General features: G+C 37.3%; 1 protein-coding gene across 1 annotated transcript in view; it reads left to right on the forward strand.

The window, feature by feature from the left end:
- The window catches only part of tmem178b (transmembrane protein 178B), a 74,012-nt gene extending 63,435 nt beyond the window's left edge, over positions 1 to 10,577 (forward strand). Inside the window, exons 4-5 of the mRNA XM_043237912.1 lie at positions 5,286 to 5,423; positions 8,299 to 10,577. Coding sequence (XP_043093847.1) covers positions 5,286 to 5,423; positions 8,299 to 8,549 — 389 coding nt within the window. The 3' untranslated portion in view covers positions 8,550 to 10,577. The remainder of the gene's footprint in view (positions 1 to 5,285; positions 5,424 to 8,298) is intronic.
- Positions 10,578 to 14,219: the final 3,642 nt, after the last annotated feature.

A 14,219-nucleotide genomic window follows, 5' to 3' on the forward strand; every position in this document is an offset into this window, starting at 1 on the left:
AAACGACCACATTTCAATGAAGAACATACTTTCGTAAACTCATTTTGACATTAGATTCAGCAAGATACAACCACTTTTGAGGATAACGGAAACTTATTTCCGATAAACACTGGAGGGGAAATCCTGTCCAGAAAGATGAGGTCACAAAGACTGCGTCTGATGGCAAAACTTTAATATATTTTTTTTGTTATTGTAAAAATGTCCATAAAGCAAACGGTTGCCGAAATGATAGTTTTGGCTATTTTCAATAAGCTACTGAAGGGAAAAAAAAGAAAATTAGGGACGGTGCCTCGGCTTAGTAGCTTGCACAGATCATTAAGCCATGGTGCTATTGAGAGAATTGCAGGTTCGAGTCTTAAGTGCTAATCGGTTTGTGTATTTTCGTTTTCACTAGATTAATCTATCTGCTCTGATCCGCATATTGCAGCTGCCAAAGCAGTGCAAATAAAGCTGACGCACATTATTCCTCGAGCAATATCAAGGCTATCATTTCATTTGCTCCTCAGCGCTCACATTTGCATGTGCTCCCTGCAACACATCTCATTTTCAGACAATGGCCTTCCTTTAACAATGATGCAACTCTCTGAAGCGCCCTCTTGAAAAGGTCAGAGATGAATAGAGGCTTGTGTTTCCCGCTCTGATTCGACTGCCTGTAAACAATGTTGGGATGTGACTCGAGACACGTTTGACATCATCTGAATGGGACGACGAAACACAGATTCAGCCTTTCTGTCACGCGAGAAGCTGTAGACGGTTGGCATGCAAATCAGTTTCCACCGAGCAGGTGCAGTGATTAGTTTCCTGTCAGGAAGAGCACATGGCCGTTTTCTACTCGACCTCCTGTTCATAAGGTGGACCTTCATTTACTATCATTCAGTTAGCATATGTTTAAAGATTCCAGCTTTGTACATACTGTACTACAAGGCTTCGAGGGCTGCATAATCCAAACTTGATTATATCACAATTTGATTCGCGATTTGATTATGCTGTCATCCGCCATAAACAGTCCTGCATCAATCACGTTTCCCATTAGCTTTCGATGGTACAGCCATTATGTGGTTAGATCATGCGGTTAGTCTATATTTACTTCTGTTAGAGGGATTATAAAGTTGAAGTCAAGAAGGCTATGTGATTTATCGCAGGATGTTTACAGGCAGCCCGGGAGTCTGATTTGGATGTCGGAACGGATGTGCAATTATGCATGAGGTCTGTGGATCATTCAGGGAATTGTGTACAAATCCGAACAAGAATCTCGCTGCTCAAAGAGCTCAAATTGAGAAAGGAGTGGGGAAAGAAAGAAACTTAATTTTCAAGGTGATCCCAAGTGGAATATTTGGGTTGAATAATTACCTCAGCAATATTTGAATCATAAATTGAGGCTTAAAGTTGACATTAAATCATAATCAACCCTATTTACTTACTTTATGCGCTGCCTCAGACTTTATACGCACAATTCATCAATGCACAGTTGTACAAAGAGGAAAAAAAGAAATGTTTGTTTTAATAAGCTTTCATCAAAATGTAATAAGTCTGAAGCAATTCCTGGCTTCATTCTGATATGAAGGTTTTCATAGTATTTTTGTTGTTTAATACCCTGTTATTCAAATCTATTTCACTCAAATCGTGTCACATTATGGAAATAATGTGGTGTAAAAAGTCATTTCGTGTCGACTTTAATGGTGTAGTGGTTTGGTAGAAATTAAAGGGGTAAAAAGTAGTCTGAGGTGGCTTCCAAAGTTACATGACCACTAACAGTAGGTGAACAGAATTGTCCAAATTCACAGTATTCATAAAACAGTGTGCAAAACGTTGTCGGAAAAATGATGAGATTCTCGTTTGTTGAAGACTTCACTATCCCATGAAGCCATGATAGAGGATTTAAGTACCTTTAAGTAATTACATACAAGTACTAACTCTGATGCTCGATTTCTGATGCAGCCTCTGTGCGTTTTTTCATTTTTTTGATCCATACATTGAATTCAGTGGGTTCCAATGTTTGCATCCAAGCATCAAAAAAAAAAAAAAAACACTTCCAATGTGTTCTGTAAACAGAAAAAAGTCAAAGGTTTGGATGGAGAGTAAACGAACCCTTTAAGTATCTCCTTATAGTATTTATTACTAAAACAGTGGCTGATCGCATAGAACGGTTTCAAACCCTGACTGTGCATTTCATTTTGAGGAAGTATAATCTTGTCAGGTCCGGCCCTAAGGGAGCAGTCTATCATTTCAGGTATTCATGGCATATTCCAGAGTGGAAAAAACTACATTTAAAACATCTGACATTTCAGGTCATGAATTCAGAGAAATCAAGCTTCAATGCAGTCTATATATCCCCCTGTTTGATTAAAAAGTATCTAATTGGCGAAGATCCTGTGCCACACATAATTATACACCCTTCCCTTTAGAGACTTTGAAAGCACACATTTACTTGCAGTACAGCATTTACGGTCTGCTTTCTCATTCCGCGCTCGAGAGCGAGGGGAACAAAGATCTGGCAGAACCTGACACATCTGGAAGCCCAGCAGGTTACGAAACACAGAGATACAAAAACGACAAGAATATCAAACAAAAGGAGAAGGCCAACTACAGAGACTTCTCCTGGCCTGTTTCCAGAAGAGCTGCCTGTCTTGTGTTCAGCGCTCTTGTACTCCCGTTGACGTCCCCTTCTAGTTAACATACATTTTGAACGATGCTGACAGTCTGCTTTAGCGTCAGTCTGCAAAATGCATAAGGAGTTTTAGGAAACCCTTCCACAATCATTCTTTCACATCCGATAAACATTTCAGAAAAAGTACAATGGAAAGTCAGACTCTGTATGCGAAGCCGGGAATCACTGTTGCAAAACAGCAACACATGTTTAAAGCAATTAAGAGATTTTGGGGTATTTTGTTAACTAAAATCAAACCGTACTGGTATGCCGCATTATTACAAAATGAAGTTGTGCAACGCTCATGAAAAACTGCATTATTTTTTATAACCAGTGGCTCCCTAAAAACGTTGAAGGGAAGAGAAATTCAATACTTTCTCTCTGAGGCATAACATGTTTCTCTCAACATGGGAAGCCAAAGCTGCCATTCAGGTAGCAAACAGTGTTTTATAATTCGCTCCTAACTTCATGTAAAGCGCTTTCTCTCTTCCATTTCTCTTGACAGATAAAATCACAGACGACCATAAAGCGAAAACATTGCATGGATATAACTCTTGTGTAATACATAGCAATTTATACGACTACACCTGAGCACCTATTTTTTCCTACATGCTGACTGACACTAACAGTTTCTACAACAACAAAGTATATATTATTATGTAACAAATATTATGTGGGCTCCAACATAAGAAACTAAAATAAGGCTGTTCCCAAGTAAGCTTTCCATGAGATGTGTGGTAAAGTGTTTGTAGTCTGACTCAATGTTTAAATAACACTCTTGTGAGCTTTTTTTAAAAACACAATGTGTTTGATAGTATACGAGTTGGCCAACTTCTCTTTAAACTCTTTTTAAGAAAGGATCGATTCATACCATAACCTTGCTTATTTCACACCAACTGTTCCGGTGTTGTGAATGCTCTGCTTTATTTTATTAAAGCAATATTGCAGTAAACCATATCTAAGGGTCATAACTGAGATCTCTCAAAGGACAGCCAAGTAAAACGGCTCCGAGACAACTTAGAAGGAGAGAAATGCGTTCAAACAGCACAGGTCTGTCAAACACAATAATAGCTGCTAGAAATGTAAACAAGCATAAATGAATATTACAATGTATAAAATATCACACTGATATATAAAGCTGCAATTCGAAAGTTGCAAAAACTACAGAGTCATATTATGGAAAAGTCGTAATTATCCGCAAGAGTCACAGCGTAAGAATAAGTGGCAGGTACAAGAAACAGTTGCAAGTACAAGAAATAAAATTACATTGTGAAAAAGTAGGTTGCAAAAACTAGAAAGTCACATCGTGAGATGGAAAGTATCAATTTCCCCCAAAATTTTCATGTGAGAGTCTCAGTGTACGATTGAATCGCAGTTACAAGAAACAAGTTGCAGCTACAAGAAATAAAGTTGCATTGCTAAAAGATTTTAAATACTAGCTACGTTGTGAGATTTTGTGCATTTACCCAAAAGCAGTCTCACTTGAGATTAAGTCACAGTTATGAAAAATATTTGCAACTACAGGAAAAAATTGCATTGTGAAAAATAAAGGTGCAAATACGAGAGTCACATTGTAAAAAGGTCAGTTATGAGATGCACAGTTTGCCCCGTGATAAAGATGCAAATACAAGAAAGTCACATTTTGAAGTTACAATTAGTAAAAAAAGGTATTCCTTTTTTCACAAATAAAGCTGCAAATACTGGAAAAGTACAGTTGAAGGTAAAAGTTGCAGTTAGAAATAAAACTACACTACACTATGTTTTGCAAAAATTGCATTTAAAATTACGTTGAAGTTGCAAATTAGAGAAAGTAAAAATATGACGTCACAAGTGCCAAAAAGCAAACATCGCAACAACCATTTTTTCTTTGACGATGAAACGGGCTTCCACGCACTCATGAAATCTGGCACTTTCAATTTAAGCAATAACAAACAAGCATCTGCTGAATATCCTGTCATGGAGATGTGGGAATGATGAATTGCCGTTTCATAAATATCTGACATTTTCGTTTTGATATGACTTTGATGAAAAAAAAAGCTTTTAACACCTCATCTCTATTAGAAAGTAATAAAAGCTCTCTTGCAGCATGTTCATCTAGTGGCACGTCTGCCCCGGAGGTGAACTCTGTGACCCTTTCACAGTTGGCTGGCATAAGCCACCGTGTCCAGCGTTTTGGGCCTGCTACCTTTCCCTTACTGCGAGAATTCAACTGTGAGATTAAAAAGAGCTAACGAACACAAATGTTGTGACCTGCCCTCTAGCTAACACAGAGTCAACCCTGTCACACACTGAGCGTGGGGCCGCACACGCAGACACTCACAGCAGGGCAAGTGCACTGCATTACGGCAGGATTTACCAAGTTTATGAACTTATGTCTATATGCAGTTACATTCATTGTCAATTTTGCTTTCTGCTATCAAACTACTCAAATGCTGGATTTTCCAGCATTTAATAGTTTACAAAGCATCTCATGGAGCGCCTAATGTAGCTGGTTTAAAAATGAATATATAAGAATGTAAAATAATAATATAAGATACAGTTGTTATAGAAGCACGTCATTTTGCCGAGTGTGTCCACGCCATGCCCTTATCAGCTATGAGTCATGTGTTTGACTTGCCTTATTTCTCGCCACCCACAGATCTGCGGAGGATGACGGCAGGGTTTATGGGAATGGCAGTGGCCATCATCCTCTTCGGCTGGATCATCGGGATGCTGGGATGTTGCTGGGACCGTGGCCTCATGCAGTATGTGGCAGGTCTGCTCTTCCTCATGGGCGGTAAGTCAAATCAAACCAAGCCTACAGGGACAATATAAGCTGTTTACAGCATGTACACAGATTAAATTATAGTTAAATCAAAATGTACAGCTGTAATCTGTGTTAGCATACACATCTATATAAGAATTAAGAAAGCATCTTTACATTATTTATGCTTACATAGATTAACTAAATTCTACTTAAATTTTTTAGATTATTTTGGAACCATTTATAAAACCACAATGTAATATAATTTATTGTAATATAATATAACATAATATTTAAGTGTTCACCTTGAAAACACTTATGTATCCTGTTCCAAAGGTTTCCCAACTATGTTCCTGAAGGCACACATTGTGGATGACTTATCTTACCCATTCACTTTAGGTCTTGGAGTCTCTATTAATGAGCTGTGGATGAGTTGAATCAGGTGTGCGTGATTAGGAAAATAAAAAAAAATGCTTTTGTGCCTCCAGGCAAAGGGTTGGCAAACACTGTGGCAATGTACCTCAATGGGTAAACGTCTCTCAAATGTGTTTTTATCCTGGCTATTTTGACAAAAAAAAAAAAAAATCAATAAAGTCCAATAAACAAAATATATTAAAATGAGATGCTTTAGTAAAAAAAAAAAACCAAAAAAACAAACAAGCAAATTATTTTTAAAGATGTCTGAAACCTACAAAGATGATTTCTCCAAAATTTTGAAAGTCTGTGAATATAATATAATACAATATAATGAATAAATAAAAATATTAATGAATATTAATAGATATATTTTTAATACAGCATTAGTATAACAGTATAATTTAGTATAATAATTTAAAAATTAAAGAACTTTATATAAGGATTAATATATATTAAATAAATAGTTAAACAGTTAAGCTAATTTAATAAAATTGCATGTATAAATATATAAAATCAAAAATCATATCCACAGTATATACACAGTCACTGTGATGGACAGATGGACAGATAGATAGACAGACAGATAGAGTGATAGGATAGATAGACAGACAGACAGATATGAGCTCAGTGTGGTAGTCAATTCCTTTGCAAGTCGGCCCAAAACTGCATTAATTAATGAGTGACAGCCAGGAAGAAGCCATTAAAGCAATTACGTAATATCAATTATCTCCTGATCTCTTATCTCACTTTACGCCAACCAACATCAAGGCTCTCGACGGCGAGCATCTCTGTCATATGAACGCACCCACGAGCTCATCACCTCACAACACAGATGCTCGCACCAATCAACACAGCCTGTGGCCTCGTTACCGTGCATTTTGATATTCTGTTAGCGCCCGTCGAGCAGAGGAAGCGGCTGACTTGTTTCGCGTCACTCTCCTCGCTCTCATAAGTGCGGCGGCGGCGCCATAGAGAGCGAAGCGGAGACGCAATTAAGATGCGCGCTGGATTAATGCGATGCCCTGCGCCTGAATAATGAGATGGCAATTAAAAAGCCAATTAAGATGCTAAATTATAAAGGCAGAAGGAGCGCTGAGGGTCAGATTATGGCAGGATGAATCCCCTCTGAATGTTCGCTCGGTCACATGGTGCGAGAAAATGAGTTTGTTAGAGGTCTTTATCAACTAGCATGTTACGACGGCGTCAACTGTACAGGGCTCGATTTGCAGATAAAGCTCGTAATATATGTAACGAGGCTTGAGAAAGAGGAGCTGTGAATATGCAGAGTCTGCAACTGCATGATGGAACGTTACGTAATAACACATAACCACAGCTTGTAGTAGGCCTATGCGGCACATTAAAAGACAATTGCAATTAATGACAGAAAGCTGCCACTGCTAACAGACCGACAATAATATATAGATTCCTAGGTTTCTCTTTGGACATCTTTCGAATATGATGATGATTATCAAGCCATCTTTGCAGTCTCAGCTGTTCTAAAATGATCACATTTATTTAATTACCAAAGCCAATAGGGACTGCATGACCCTGGACTACAAAACACTCACATTGAGAGTTACACAGGTTTCCAGTGATATTTGATTTGTTAGGATAGGACAACACTTGGCTATGATGCAACTATTTAAAGATCTGAGGGCGCCAAAACAAAAAACACACCAAAAAAATCCAAATATTAAGAAAATCGCCTTTAAGGTTTTGATATACTTATGGTAAGGAAATTTAAACAATATCTTCATGAAACATAATCATTACTTAATATGCTAATGATTTTTGACATGAAACAAAAAATGGATCATTTTGACCCATACAATGTACTGTTGTCTGTTGCTACAAATATCACATATTTATTCACTTATTAGCACTGCTAAAAGTGTAACACTAAGCTTACATCAAAAATGGTCAGTGAACTGTGAGTCAACTAAAAGTCAGCCATTAAAAAAAAAAAAAGTTACACCAAAATGCTTTCTTAATTAAAGTTTGGTTCATTTTCCAAATATATGTGTGAACCGTGCTATTTTTACTTATGTTATTTGCTCTGAAAGTATTAGCTTAGCACGTGTTAACGTCCGACTCTTTTGGAATTAATTAACCAGAGATTTGATGAACTGTGATTAATTTGACTAATTATAACTCTGAAACTGCAAACTAGAAAGGAGAGGAGAGTAATGCTGTACTTGAATTTGAATTTACGTCTTTCCTCGGTCGAAAATATATCTTCTGATGTTCATTTTGTGTTTATGCTAAAGTGAAACATGACCAGTTCACGTTCCGCTTGTACTGAGGTCCTACAGCGATAAGAGCACCACAGCTTGTTGGCCATAGCAACAGTAACTAAGGGGCGGGTCTTTTGTTAGGGTCACCTTCGCGCAAAGATCACTATATGTATCATTCACTTCTAATGTAGACCTCTACAGAACGGGAACTCGTAACTGTATGAAACTTAATTTCTAATATTTTTTTTCTTTTTCAGGCACATTTTGCATCATTTCCTTGTGCACCTGTGTAGCAGGCATCAACTTCGAGCTGTCCCGTTACCCTCGCTACATATACGGCCTCCCAGACGACATCAGTCACGGGTACGGCTGGTCAATGTTCTGCGCCTGGGGCGGTTTGGGCCTGTCCCTCATCGCCGGCTTCTTCTGCACACTGGCGCCCTCCGTACAGCCGATCCCTCGCTCCACGTGCCCCAAATCCCGTCAAGAAAACGGCACCGTGTGTTAAGGGACGCCCTCTGAAAATCCCCGTGCCCTGCGTGTGCAGCTGGACAATGGGGGACAAAACGCATTTAAAAAAAAAAAAAAAAAAAAAAAAAAAAAGACCATAACTGAAGATTAAAATCATGTTCATTTAGAATCATTTCTAATCTCACCAACCAGGCCATTTTTAACCACGTGTGTGAATCTACAGCTGAGTGTCCTGATCGTTTAAAAAGACAAAAAATGAATAAAATAAATAACTAAAGGATAATTGTAAAGATAATATCAGTGGGACTTTCCGTCGTCAGGATCCTACACGGCAAAACGGTCATTCTTTTAAAATTGTGACTTTGGTGAGCACAAGAAAATGATGACGAATGAAGCAAAAAACAGACAGTATTGCTCATTCTGATGCTGCAAGGATGAATATTGATGTGTTTGACGTCTAAAGACTGCCAAACCCGGACATTATGGTATTTGTATCTGGACAAGTATGGAGGTCCAGTGCCAATGTTTAAAGCCCGGGAGTCCGGACAAATCAGGAGCACCAGAACCATGAGAGGACAACGACTTTGATGCGATTTGGATCTGTTGTGGGTAAATCCGCCGATTTGTCTCGGACCCTGGAGACTATCGCAATGCCTCTTGGGACGCGGCTAAAGGACCCGCTCGTGCATAAGCGAGGAAGATTTCAGGAATCGGAGATGCCTGCTCGTGACGTTATGTTGCTATGTTTGTACAGCAAATTGTAAAGAGAAAAATAATACCTATAATATTCCAGAAGAGAAAACAAACAAATCTTAATGGGAAGGACATTTTTTTGAACATTTTCCATGTTTCATTTCTTATTCATGTCCAAACGGTATCAAGTTGGACATTTCTAACATGCTTTCGATTTTATTATGTGCTTCTTTCTTTGATTTTTTTTTTTTTTTTGTAATTACGGTCATCGTGAGTGTGAATGAGCGAGTAGGAAGTGTGCAAATTCTTTAGCTACTATCAATATAGTACGTGTGTGAGAGTTTTGTGGTCTCCATAAGAAAAAAAAGAGGAAACCTAAATAGAATAATAATTCATAAAATCAAAAACCTGCCTTGGGGGAAATCAGGTGGGCTTTTGTTGAACCAAGAATTACTGGAAAGGAAAGATGCCATATCCTGTTTTAGACAGCGAACACTTAGTCCCTGTAGACACGACTGACGTAGACAGAAAGACAACTCAACATCACACTGTTACTGCCTTAAGCTTGTCTGGAAGGAGGCATTTATGCCATTTGATGGGAACGCATGCTGACTTCTCTTCTGAAAGCATCTATGCTCTGACAAAAGAAATCCTCATTTGTATCCAACTTCCTGCTCTGTTTAACCATGCGTCTCTTTACTTAAAGGGAACTCCCTAAACAGGATGTGGTATGTAAGTGCCTCGTGATTACATGAGACAGCAGCGGTGCACAAAAGAGGTATATCTGAGGAATCGCGACCTCGAAGTGGAGGACGGGCGGCAAGCACAAGCTTAATACAATCTCTAAGCTGACGTGCGATTGGTTCCCTCAAGCTGTTTTTGGAATTTCTCTTCTTGCGTATTCGTTTTCACAATCTGAAACTTGCTATAAATGCATAAAAAGATATATATAATAATTCGAGCAGCCATACAACAGCGTGCTGTGATGAGACGAGAGTCGTGGGTCATTGGCGAATCGCCACACTCATTCATCCATGCCATAAAACCTACTCTAGGAGATTTAGCTTTGCCGCAAGACCATGTTTACAGATTTCTAGAAGGGAGATTTGCCAAAAAAATAAAAAAAATAAAATACCTGCCAGGTTTCTTTTATAGACTTTCTCTGTTCCACACATTAGCATGACAGCCAGCGGCTCAACTAGCAGTTAGCCTGATGTCCAATTAAGTCTGTCAGGTTACTGCTGTGCTAAGAATGGGCAATTACATATTTAAAGACTCCATGAAATATTCCTTTATTGACTTTGAAGCCATATATATATATATATATATATATATATATATATATATATATATATGCTTTATAAAACACACATACATACCAGTGTACTCCCAAACACTGACAAAAACAACTTTTAGCAGACTTAACAGATCATTGAAAGTCACAGATCAGAGAATTGTGATATGTATGTACAGTAAGGCTCTGCTCAAAAATATTTAATTTCCTATAAATTGCTCTTTATGAATGCATTCCTTTTTTCAATCCTTGGGTTACAAAGGACCTAAAAAGGTAATGAAAAACACTCTACTCTACTCTACTCTACTCTACTCTACTCTACTCTACTCTACTCTACTCTACTCTACTCTACTCTACTCTACTCTACTCTACTCTCTACTCTACTCTACTCTACTCTACTCTACTCTACTCTACTCTACTCTACTCTACTCTACTCTACTCTACTCTACTCTACCAACAGAAACAGCTGAAGCGCATTAATAATTTTGAGAGTTTTCATTGCGTTCGTTTATGAAACAAGCTGCCAAGTGAATCTTACAGAGCCGTGACAAACTAAAGGCCATTTCTAAATGATCCATCCAAGACTACTTCCAAAACCATTTCATGGCATCTTTCACCATAAACACAGCCAACAGTTCACTGAAAATTCTCCTTCTCAACTCCTCATTGATGAAATATGGGTCCAGCAGTCTTCATGGGAAGCAATTTAGAAGAGGTTTCTGACATATTTATGGGCGCTTTGGGTGATTTGTGTTGCAGCATTCAAGTAAAAAGTCTTTGTTGCATGCTGACAATGCAATTGGCCATGAAATTACATAAACATCCAGAACTCCAGAAGAATTCTTCACACTTTCCAGAAGCAAAAATTCGACCAAACAGCCCTCAGAACTCTGCAGCGCTCGATTACAATGTGCATGCAACAAAAAAGAAAAACCCTGCATAAGTACACAATAAACAATCTGTTTTAGGGACATCTTGCAACAAGCCCATCTGGCCTTATATAAGATAGTGTTCCTTGACACACTTAGGAGGAAAATATGTATTTCAGTCCACGGATTACGCTCCTAGGCAAAGACATAAATGGGGTCAGTCGCTGGTTGTACACCACACTTCTCAAATAAAACCGGTTCCACAGTCCTATTTGAGGATAACGTAATAATATTTAAAAACGCACTTAAATTCACTCCTTTCTTCAACAAGGCAAGGAGGGATGTTCAATCACAGAGTATAAAGACATCAAAGAGCACCGAAGGGCAGATACTCGCATTAGACGCCAAGAGTAAACACTTTCAATTATGGCTCAATTGGCATCCGTCCTAGACAGAAAGTCCCTGACTGAAAGCAGGTAGAGAACTGCATCTCATAAGTTTTGTATGAATCATTCTGACGCTTTTTGTCAAATACTTCCGTCGGTCTTATAGAATCTGTGATAATGAATAAAAACTAACAGCCTAACTGTCACTAAGTGGGCTTTTTAAGGACTATCCTCAAAGGAATATCATGAAGCGTTGGGCTCAGGATCAGATTCCTTTACACTATCCGCACATTACATTCACACACGCGTTTACATCACAGCCAACAGTTGTCAGCCTTTGTTTAGTTATTTGTTGAGCGGGGTGGGATGGGAAACACGAGCGGGAATATTTTTGTCTTCAAAATGTAAAAATATAAAATGACAAAAAGTAGCAGAATCTGTGAAACTGCAGCTTTTTAATGGGACATAAAGGTTTATTGGATCTTTTTCATCAGTAATGTGTCTGTTGAGTACCTGAAAAAAAAATGAAGAAAACTGTTAAAAAAAAAAAAAAAAACGTTTAAGAAAAAAAAAGAGAAAATTAATTCTGGAAAAAATGTTAAAACTGTGGAATGTAATATCATTACAAAAATAAAATCTCATTGTTGTGTTTATTTGTATTGTACAATTACCTTTGTATTGCACTTATCTTATTTTCCAGGGATTTAACGTAAACAACAAAAAATTACAAAATAATATTGTTTAATTGGTTAACATTACAGAATTAGCAAAACAATTTGTTTTTTTATTATTGCTAATTTATAAATACTGTGCTGTCAAATGATTAAATCACATACAAAATATTTTTTTTTACATGCGTGTATATTTATTATGTATATATAAAAGACAAACATAAAGCATATATTTAGAAAATAATTACATATATAAATTATTACAACATATAAATATATTTAATAAATGTAACACTTATTTTGGATGTGATTAAACAGTTAATTACTTGACAGCACTAATAAATACACTATTGTTCATAATACCTAATGCATGTAAAAAAAAAAAGAAAAAAAACTTACCATAAAGGTTTTCCAAAAAAGGAAAGAAAAAAAAAATGACAGGATGGCAGTCTAGTGAGACACAAAGATCAGTGAAGTTCACTTGCTGACATTTAAGGCAAGTAAAATCACCATGGCAACATATGATGAGGTTATTATCTGATCAACTGTGCAAACCGCTGAAACGGATCCAGAGAAAGTGTAGAGAGAGAAAAGTACAAGGATGAAAAATAGAGGGCAAACTCATCAAACGTGATAACAGCGAGCCCAGTCTGAGGGAAGCTGACATGACGCAGGCAATAACTAACTAGCTCTCGTACTAGATATGTTGGCTAAAAAAAGTACAAAACAAAAACATCTTACAGGCTGATTTAAAGAGATGAAAAGCCTGTGTTTGAGGCTTGATGAATACTTCATGAATGCATTTAGAGCAAGTACGCTGCTATGAATAACCACCTCTGATTAGGACGGGTCTGTGTGTTCTCCATCAGGCCTCTTGAGACAACGAGTGTTGACCCTGCTGTTGATGACGGGTGACAGAAACACAAACGCTTTAACTTGAGAGCATTTAGATCGCTGCTCTGAGCCGCCCAAACCAATGTATCTCAACTGGCGAGGAGAGAACCCAAAAATGGGTCACGGGCCTGTTCTGAAGGGGAAAAACAACGCTAAATGCAAATTCTAAAATGCAACTAACCATATAAAAATAAACAGGGGTCTGTGAAGAGGAAACACTTCCCATATTGCTTAGTGACTGCATAAAAGTCTGGGTGAACTCTTGGCCAGTTCACGACAAGACGAGATCCACACGGTCCAATTGAAACTTTCCCAAGCAACAAAAGATAAACTAAGTCAGTTATTGGATGCAGAGAGCATGAAACCATTAATAAAAAAAATATTCTCTTGAGATTTCTCTTCAGTATTTAGATCAGTGTTGATTAAAAAAAGGTTATATATTAAGATTTTTAATTAGCCTTTTTATATTTCAGCTTTTGAATTACTAAAACTAAAAATTGTAATTGCAATTGATTTGAATGTTCATTTGTTTCCGTTTTCCTATTTGGTTTAATTTACATATAATATAGCAGTTACTATTTATATTTTAACACTAAATTATGAGTTAATGAGATTTAGATTTAGAAATCAATGACACCTATTTTCAGAACTTACTGGTTTTGTGGATTATTTATTTAGTATTTTTCCCCAAAGTAAAATGTTCTAAAAATATTCAGAAAAAGAAATACCATTCTTTAGTCAAAGGATAAGATTTAATGTCTTTTTATAGGCACAACTGCAACTGAATATTTATATATTAATATCAGCATTTAAAAAAAAAAAAAAAAAAAAAATTTTGCTGAGAACCACTGACCTAGACAAGAGCGATTTCAGGTCCTACCTCATTGAACTAATTACACC

This window comes from Puntigrus tetrazona, chromosome 4, assembly GCF_018831695.1.
Source record: "Puntigrus tetrazona isolate hp1 chromosome 4, ASM1883169v1, whole genome shotgun sequence".
NCBI classification, from domain to species: domain Eukaryota; kingdom Metazoa; phylum Chordata; class Actinopteri; order Cypriniformes; family Cyprinidae; genus Puntigrus; species Puntigrus tetrazona.